At 37.8% G+C, this 9,660-nt stretch overlaps 1 protein-coding gene across 6 annotated transcripts in view; it reads left to right on the forward strand.

Moving 5' to 3' along the window:
- TRPM7 (transient receptor potential cation channel subfamily M member 7) overlaps positions 1–7,386 on the forward strand; it is a 51,587-nt gene extending 44,201 nt beyond the window's left edge. For 3 of the 6 annotated variants that reach the window (XM_072933696.1, XM_072933698.1, XM_072933699.1), the window contains 12 exons: positions 89–191; positions 539–609; positions 1,088–1,125; positions 1,845–1,870; positions 2,221–2,271; positions 2,360–2,425; positions 3,047–3,330; positions 3,659–3,741; positions 4,089–4,294; positions 5,312–5,363; positions 5,454–5,560; positions 5,843–6,561. In XM_072933696.1, the coding sequence (XP_072789797.1) occupies positions 89–191; positions 539–609; positions 1,088–1,125; positions 1,845–1,870; positions 2,221–2,271; positions 2,360–2,425; positions 3,047–3,330; positions 3,659–3,741; positions 4,089–4,294; positions 5,312–5,363; positions 5,454–5,560; positions 5,843–5,973 (1,218 nt within the window). In that variant the 3' untranslated portion in view covers positions 5,974–6,561. Of the gene's footprint in view, positions 1–88; positions 192–538; positions 610–1,087; positions 1,126–1,844; positions 1,871–2,220; positions 2,272–2,359; positions 2,426–3,046; positions 3,331–3,658; positions 3,742–4,088; positions 4,295–5,311; positions 5,364–5,453; positions 5,561–5,842 lie in introns of all 6 variants that reach the window. The other 3 variants (XM_030280946.4, XM_072933697.1, NM_001177554.2) reach the window with 3 other exon arrangements.
- The last annotated feature ends 2,274 nt before the right edge of the window (positions 7,387–9,660 follow it).

Below are 9,660 nucleotides of genomic sequence, written 5' to 3' on the forward strand. Positions count from 1 at the left end.
AACTGAGCAGATTGTGTTCCAAGAGTAGTAGTTGAAAGCAGTAATGGTAATGATAACTGATGGTAAATGTAATTTTTTTTTTTGGTAGGCTCTTCAAACTGACAGTGATCTACAACAATCCAGTTCTTGTGGTGGGTTCACTGACCCTCTGACAGCCCACTCAGAGCAGCGTGAGTCTGGGCCCTGTTCAGGTGTCCTAATGTTGTCTTTGACTTGCCTTGCTAGTGGGTATCCTAAGAAGATGCAAAGGAAACACAAATGGTTAAATAATCTTGAAATATTTTCATGTTTGGTGGTACTTGAATCTTGTGGTTCTTTTAGCCATGCCAGGTCAGTTTTGTTACCTTGGATTTGCCACAGACAACCAGAGTTGTAAAAAGTGAAGTGGTCTGGTTAGGACTGCAAACTTCTTTTAAAGTTGTGGGTCAGGCTTGTTTCATGAGAGCTATGTTAAGCTGTCTGTTTGTTCACTATTAGGAAACAGGTGACAGTGACAGCTGCCATTCTTTATCCAGTTACAAATCTCCTTCATTTGTAGTGTACAGCAAGAGCAGGAGAGCATCAAGTGAAGACACGCAGCAAGTCGACTCTAAAGCAGCCTTGCTCACGGTTTGTATCAACCTTTTGTGACATTCTTGAGCAGAACTGGAAGCTGAACAAATAAAGGAGAATAAACAGATACAGAGTAATACTGATTTGTGGACTTGCTTGTTCTAGGAGGCAACAGGAGACCTGTTTTCACTAAGGGAAGAATTTGTGTATGTTCTCACTATGAAAATCTGTGCTGTTTCCTGTTTGTAGAAATAAAGTAAAAATTCTTTTCTTTTAAGGAAAAGAATTACTTTTATAATCCATAAACAGTAGTGAATATAGACCCTTATTTATTCTTTTAATTGTAGTTACCATTTCTCAGTGGTATTTGAGTCTCTCCATTCAACTGCAGTTCAGTACAGCCTGGTTTATTTCCAATAAACAGACTGTACTCCAAGAGCTTAAAGCATGTTACCACCCCACCTCCAACTGAATAAACTGTGCTTTCCTTACAAAACTGAAGCCCTCTTTGTTTTCCATCTCGTTTGTTTTAAAGGATTGGCTACAAGGCAGACCTTCAAATAGCAGTCAAATGTAAGTAAGTTTTCTATTAATGGAGCGAGTTTATTGCTCTGTATTTTGATCTGTTTTTATTTTTGATTGCCTTTGGCTATAGTGGTATTTAGCTGGGGTCTCTTGCAGAATCACCCCTCAGCCTGTGGTCACTCCTCCTGGGATGCAGCCAGGACTGGGGTGGCTCCCTGGATGTGGGTGCTCATGGTGGGTCAGGTTGAGCTCTCATCGTGCTTTAATAGGTTCTGTTTAGATTAATGGTGTCACACGTTGGAGGGCAAAACATGAAAATGTGTTGACACATAGTGGTAAAGGTCTTTACCCAGCCTTTCAAACTGTAACCACCTCTGAAATTATGCAGACATTGCTCTTGTTAGCAATTACCCCCTGAGCTAACTGTTAAAGCCATTACCTTATTTATCTGATAACAGAAGGCTAAGCTGTTGTGAACAAGTTTTAATTAAAGCACCTCTGTGGGAACGAGCTCTTGTGATGCAAACTTTACATAATGTTGTGCATGACTTGGAGGTATTTAAAGCGTAGCTCTAAAAACATGAGATTACTTAACAGCTTTCCATTAGTATTTTGTAATTAAGAAGCCTGTACTGCCCTTGAAAAATAGGATAACAGACTAAAAGTGGTACTGTGAGGTTAACAAAGTGACCTAGGATGATGTGTCAAAATCAGGGAATAACAGAGTAAGTTTTGAAGGTGACTGTTGTTTTTGTGGCATTTGACAGGCCATCAGAAGAAGATGCATTAAATGGTAAGTTTTCTTTCTGCTCTGGAGGTGAGAGATTTTTGTATATAACCAACTGCTTGGGTCTTGTATGGGAATTTATTTAATTGATGGCAATTTGGAACTTACTGGACACACAACACTGTGACTTAAAAATATTTTAAAAATCTTTTAAATAAACAACTAATCATTAAGCTCTACAATGTTTTTCCCTGAGGTACTAAAGACTTAAGTGCAATATTTAATTATCTTCACAGCAGATCCTTTTCAAACTGTTGTATTTGGCAGTGGATCTTAGTGTGTGGTATTTTAGTACATAAATTAGTAGCTTAGAGTATCTCTTTTTTTCTTCTTTTTTCTCCTTAATCTCTTTTCAGGTATTGCTTCTCCTTTCAAGCCCATCATGGATATCAATTACTATTACTCAGGTCAGTCCCTCTTGTGAACTAATGCTTATTTTTTTATTGACATTTATAAGACCCTTAAGCTTCAACAAATGCTGTAATTTTCCTCTAGCTGTAGAAAGAAATAACCTGATGAGATTATCACAGAGCATTCCATTCACTCCTGTGCCTCCAAGAGGTAAGAATTGTATTTCTTGTTGCTGCTTCTCTGTTGCCTTTAGGGGAAGAAAAGCAAACCTTATATGGATTCTAATTTGGTTTGATCCTTCTCATATAGAAGGATCAAGACAAAGTTCACAGTTTCTCACAGCAAGTGTGAAACTGAAGTCTAAATGAACTAAAAGAAGTCTGTGTTAGAACACTCAGAAATATATGTGAGTACGACACCTTTTCTAGGGCAACTCACTTGATTATGAAATGTAGATTTAATTATAGTTGTCCTTAGAAATGGTGTTACAGTGATGGTAGTATTGTACTAACAGTTTTATAACAAACTATTCTGGAAGGACTCCTTTAAGTTGTCTTCACTTGTTTAAACTGTAAACAAACATTTATTCAGTGTTCTTAGTGCTGTTTGAACAGTGTCATTAATAGGTCTAAATAGGAAGACAAATTTTGCAGCTCTGTGAAAAAAGCTGCAGAGGTGTCATCCCACTGGGCAGTTTAAATTTTTTGTTAATTCAAGATGTTTGTAATGAGTTAAAACTGCATGTTGTTGTAAGAAATTGTGTGTTTTCAGTGTTTTTTATTTCAAACTTGGAAAATTCAGTTGGGTGATTGCTCTTGTGCTGCTCTGCAGGTGAACCAGTCACTGTGTATCGCCTTGAAGAAAGTTCTCCCAGCATCCTGAACAACAGCATGTCCTCCTGGTCACAGCTGGGGCTCTGTGCTAAAATTGAATTTTTAAGTAAAGAGGAGATGGGAGGAGGTTTACGTCGAGCTCTCAAAGTTGTATGCACGTGGTCAGAATATGATATCCTGAAATCAGGACATCTTTATATCATCAAGTCCTTTCTTCCTGAAGTTGTGAATACTTGGTCAAGCATTTATAAGGAGGATACTGTGTTGCATTTGTGCTTGAGAGTAAGTTCTATCTTTGTCAATTATTAAACATGGACAGGCATTATATGTTAAACAGGAATTAAATTCCCACCTGTGTACTAGGATATACTTACTAGAATAGGAAAAAAAGTTAGTCTGGGGTTCTGTATGGGCAAAAGGGTTAAAAACTCTGTTCCAGGATGGCTTATCTAAACAAAGAGCTCAAATTCTTAAAATATAGATATAATTTAAAAAGCAAGTCATCTGTTACCCTGTCTTGGGGGAATAGACACTGTTCCCACTGCCTGCTTGGCTCTCTGCTGTTCCCTGTTCTGTTAAGCAGCTAATGAGGTGTGGGTTTGACTCACAGGAAATTCAGCAGCAGAGAGCAGCACAGAAACTCACCTTTGCATTCAACCAGATGAAGCCCAAATCCATCCCATACTCTCCAAGGTGAGTGTATTTAAACTGCCATTATACTGCATGCTTTTGGCTCAGGGGAATGCCTGCAGGTTGTTAACAGATGCATCAAATATATTGAGATACTCATATGTGTATGTATGAGCATATAGTCATATGAGGATATGTCTTGGAATATTGCTGTGAATGTGGCAAGCAGAATTGTCCTTGGCAGTATTTTCCACTGGTATTTTCTGCACTGATTCTAATCTAGTGTGATAATGGCTTTGTATAATAGTTTTAAAATATTAAAATTATTAGTAAATCAAATAAAAATGTAATAGTAATGATAGCTCTCTATTTTAATTATTATTATATTAATTAAGTGTATTTTTTACTAGGTTCTTGGAAGTTTTCCTGTTATATTGCCACTCTGCTGGCCAGTGGTTTGCAGTTGAAGAGTGCATGACTGGAGAGTTTAGAAAATATAATAACAATAATGGTGATGAAATAATTCCAACTAACATGCTGGAGGAGGTTATGCTGGCTTTCAGCCACTGGACATATGAGTATACAAGAGGAGAACTGTTGGTATTAGATCTGCAAGGTAATGCCCTGACTTTGAAACTTGGATTGGGGCCAAGGTCTATGTGGGTTTTTCTTTTGATAGCATTTTGTTAAGAATTTGTGCATTTGTAATAAACAACAAGCATTATTTAGTGCTTCTTCTTCTAGTTAGTTAGGACATGTGATTTTGTTATTTAATCATATGGTAAAGACTGGGAAGGACCTCTAAGATCATTGAGTCCAACTTTACCCAGCACTGCCAAGTCCAACACACTCCATGTGCCCAGGGGATGCCCCTAAACAGCTTTTCAATCCCTGCAGGGATGGTGACTGCACCACTTCCCTGGGCAGCTGCTCTAGTGCTTGGCAACCTTTTCAGTGAATATATTTTGCCTCATATCCAACCTAAACTTCCCCATGTGCAACTTCAGGCCATTTTTTTGTCCTACTGCTGGGGACCACCCGCCACCTGGCTGCAGTGTCCTTGCCAGTAGTTCTAGACAGGGATGAGGTCTCTCCTGAGCCTTCTCTTCCCCAGGAGAAACACCCCCAGCTCCCTCAGCTGCTCCTCACAGGACCTGTGCTCCAGACCCTTCACCAGTTGTTAGTTCTAATATGGTATTAAATCTTACAGCAACACACAATATAAATATATATATCTTTTCCTAATGAAATGAGGAATTAAAAATGCTATTTTTGGCACATCTGTGTAGTGCCAATGTGGTAAGCTGGTTTTATCCTGAACTCTGTGCCAGATATTCTGGCAGTGAGAACTGTATAGGAGATTTTTCTCATGGGTGAAAACTCAAGCTAGGAAATGCAAAAAATAGATGGAAGAAATCTGAGAAGTACAAAGTGCTTGCTTAGAAGCAAAAGCAATTTTATAAGGGTAGAGAATTGTGTACTTTGGGTTGTGTTTGTTGTGGGTTTTTTTCTGGTTTTATTCTTGGAAAAGCTGAGAAGTCATAGCTAAGGATTCGAAGGCTTTTTAATATTAATATGTTTATGTAATCAGAAGTGTATGAGATTTAATTTTTTCTTCATGTGCTGTCTGAAGGTGTTGGTGAAAATTTGACAGATCCCTCTGTGATAAAAGCTGGGGAAAAAAGGTAAGGGTAAAGAAAGACCTACAGTATTATAAAATTTTCACTGGAAAGAGAACACGTCCAAGTGATGTTTATGTGCACTTTGTTTCTAAGGTCATACGATATGGTGTTCGGTCCGGCCAATCTGGGAGAGGATGCAATAAAAAACTTCAGAGCAAAGCACCACTGTAATTCCTGCTGCAGGAAACTGAAACTTCCTGGTAAGAGCTCCAGGACCCTCCTTCTGAGCCACTGATGTAATGACATGTTGTATGGTACCTAATGAAGTAGTCAAGGCATGCTCTGAAAGTGCAATTTTGTAATTTGACTTTGGGCTTCTGATTGCACCTCTGATAAAAACATCCCTGTTTTGACAGTGCTTATCCTGGAATTAATCTTGATAAGTGCATTTGCATATCCAATTCTTTGCTAGATGTTTATGCCCCACTGATTCTACTAGCTCAATAAATGGTAATCATTATGACTTTGTTCTGTTTGTACAGATCTGAAGAGGAATGACTACACACCTGACAAGATGATATTTCCTCAGGACGATGCCCCTGAATTGACAATTCAGCCTGGAAGCTGCACCAAAGATTCTGATCCGGCCAATTCGATTCGTCTGATGCTCTGATGATGTGACCATCTTAGTGGCTTAGTGGCTTGTTCAAACTTCGTGGAACCTCACAAAGTTGTCACTTACCTTTCCCTCATTATAATGAAAAGAAAGACTTGTCAAAACAAGGATTACTGTCTTATAAGTGGAATTTTGGCTGGTCCATGATCTAATGATTTTACGACTTGTGAAAACCATATACAGAGCAGCGTGGCAGCTGATCATTCTACAGGTGGAATAATGACAAGTATTTAAGATGTGTTTTTAAAGGGGCTTTTTAAGAAGAAAGTTTTATTTTTTATTTTACTTTTGTTTAGTGGAGGATTTTCTTCCTGTAGTCCTGTGGTGGGAAATATGCCTTCCACCAAAAGGATTTTGGTAGTTGATGTTTTAAGGTAGAGCATTTGTCTTTTTGGCATTTGTCTTACTGTCAATGAGCAAAACCAGGAGAAAGCACCTACCTCTGTAATGCCAGAGTATTCTTAGAGTGTTTTCGGAAGTGTGCCACTAATATTTTCTCACCAGGTGTCTTTTAATCTAGCCTTTTGAAGAGGACAGAGCCAAATGAGGTGTACGTAGGATGCCAATAGACTGAAGTTGAAGGTAGGAACTTGATCTGTTCCGAAAGAGAGAGAGGGTCTCCTGAATCAGGATTCTTTCCGCTTCATGACTGTAAAACTGGGCTTGGTTGTTTTTGTTTTGTGAAATAGAGCCTGAATTGTGCATAATGAAATTTCTTGTTTTACACATTTCAATTTTATCAAGTCACTGTCAAATAGTAACAAAGCCATGATAGACTGGTATAATTATATTTAATAGAAGAATTAGTTTGTGCTGGTCCAAATAAGTTGCCTTGTTAAGAACACAAGTTGGAAGTGCTTTCCCTTGTACGTACGTAGTGACTGCTTCAGAAGTTCCGCCTTCCAAAGATCTCCTAAACCAGTATATCGAAACCGAATGTACACATAACTTGTAAATGTATTTAAAATCGTGTAGGAAACATCTTTAATGTTATGTTATTTGTGGTACTTACTTAAGAGAGACTAGGGTTGGATTAGTATTGTGTAAAGTATGGGAGATTGCAATGCACCTTCATGCCAATAAAATGTAATTTAACTGTCCCAAATATTGTTGAGCATTCAGCAAGAAAAGAACCTGTTGTCCAACTGAAGTTTCATGCTGCGATTTTTTTTTGTTACATAGGTACTAATTTGTAATTTTTAATTAAAAGGGCAGTATATAGCTCTATAAATTTTTTATTCAGTAGTGTATCTTATAGATACAGACCTAAGGCACGAACACAATAGTTGTTTAAATGGTGTTTATGTTTGATGGGGAAAGGTAAAATGTTATAAGGATATAATACTGTATACATTTTGTATATCATTAAATCTTTAAAGAATCTAAAATAAATTTATTCTTGTTTACAGACTTCTGCTCTTGTCTCAGTCTGAAAGGTTATTTTGGTGCATTTAAGTAACTCTTTATGCAGAAAAGTAGAATTTGCTATGCTGGATTGGAGTAGCTGTTAGCCTTTGAGGTATCACAACTTTGGCCAACACCAGAAACTAGGGAGGTAAAAAAGTGAGAACTGTCATAGTTGCTAAACACATGTGAGGGGATTAATGAGTAAACAAGTCAAAAAATAGCTCTTCACAATATTTAATTAGGAGCTGCTTCTTAGAGATGCCCGACTGCATCACCTCCTGTTGCTGGGAGGGAATGGGCAGATATTTGAGATGTACTTGCACCTTTCTAATGCCAAGTAACAGCAGTACTGAGTCTGTAAGTGTGATTGGCTCTGCAAATTGAGAGATTTATACAGGAGTCTCTGGTGTATTGAAAATGTGACCAAATTTCAGTGTATGAAAGAAGAAAAAGATTCTGAGAAGATTGTAAGTTAAAGCTGGGAAACTTTGTTTCTTGACAAATACTTAACTAGGCAGTTATTTTTTAGCTGTGCTACTGCTCTTCAGCAGTTCTGCTTGTGACTCATTTCTTAGCAAAATAAACAGATGTGACCACCTTGTGATGGGTGTGAGTGATCAAGGGGAGTGCTCCTGCTCAGTCTTGGAGTGACTCAGGCTCTGAACTTTTTCAAGACCAAAAGGGAAAAATGTGGTTGGGAAATGCCTGTAAGATTTGGAGTGGTTACCACTGTTCATATTTCTGTACATCTGCCTAGCATAAGCAGTAGCTTACTCTGTGTGACTTACAGCTTGAATTACATGAGAAGTGTATGTCTAAACTGAGGGGGGAGAAATGTGTAAGTTTCAGAAGTGGTCTGCCTCATACTTGAAGGAAAAAAAAATCATACGTGTTAAGTACCCTTTAGGGAAGGAATTGGAAAAGTGTGGTGGCAAAGGACAAAAACAAGTTGGCTTGAAAAAGAAGCCTGACTCTTGTTTGGACAGTGCCACATCCTGCTGATGTTGGGCAGTAAGGAACAGGAAAACTATTCCATGAAATTCAATTTGTTTGAGAACAGCAAGTGTCACTTCTCTGCTGAAACCTCATCAGTCTTGAAATGCTCTATAAATAGGGAGGAGTTGTGATCTTTTAGCTTTTAAATTTCCTTTACCAAAAAGGAGGAAAGTGATGGAACTGGAACTTCTGATAACTATTCAAGAACTAAAGTATTGGCATATCTTCTTAGAGCCTAGCTTTTAAATAGGAATATAATTCATACCCTCTCTAATTATTTTTTAGTCAAAATCTGAAATGCTTCAGTTAATTTTCTACTAGGATGGTATTTAAAATAGTATTTGTCATATAGGAAATAATTAAGCTACATAATTTGGACTTTTAATTAATCCACCAAAGTAATTGTTGACTGATTTCTTGTAGTATTTAGGTGGTGAAACATTTCAGAGAAAACCAGTCCCAAATGCATTGTGGCAAAATATATACAACTGGCTCCTGGGGAGCTGGTTTTTAGCTGCTGCTCAGCAGCCTTGTGATTTGGAAAAGGAGGGGTTTGGTTTTCAAGCCTGACAGTAACTTCCTACGTGTTAAATCTTTGAGGTTGCATCTCACTTAATGCTATAACTCTTTAACACTGCAGGAATTTGGAGAGGGAAAAAGACTACAGCTGGAGACTTGTTCATATTAAATGTTCCAAAAAGACCAGTTGGGAAAAAATAGGACTTTTTAATATGTAACAAGGCCTCTGAAAAAAGTAATTATGTTTTAATGTTTCATTTCTCGATTAACACTTTTCCTTGCAATAATCTACTTTGTGGTAAGAGTAATGGGAAGTTAATTCTCAGCCCCAGAGCTTGCAGTTGGTAGCACCCATGTGAATTTGTGTATCATGTTATATCAAAATACTAAGTCAAAGTCTTGATTCAGTGGGAAATAAACATATCCAGTTCCATTTACAGAACAAGACCAGATTTTGAGGGGTCAGTATCAGTGACAGCTGTCCCAGGAGTGCCAGAGACATCCTTTGCTTGAAGTTTAACAAGTAAGATGATTAGGTTTTTTACATCACTTCATTGCCCTCTTCTCTGGGTACTTGCTACTTTCCAAGTTGTCTGTTAAATAGGGAAAAACTGCTGCTCTTCAGTGGCATATGGAATTTAGAGATGAACTGCATTAGCATAGCTAATTAAAAGCCATCTGCCATACCTTTTTTCTTTCCCTCAGGAAAATCTTCAGAACACCAAGAAACTAATTCAGTATGATGTTTTGAGGTAGCTCCAT

Source organism: Taeniopygia guttata, chromosome 10, assembly GCF_048771995.1.
Source record: "Taeniopygia guttata chromosome 10, bTaeGut7.mat, whole genome shotgun sequence".
Classification (NCBI taxonomy): Eukaryota; Metazoa; Chordata; class Aves; order Passeriformes; family Estrildidae; genus Taeniopygia; species Taeniopygia guttata.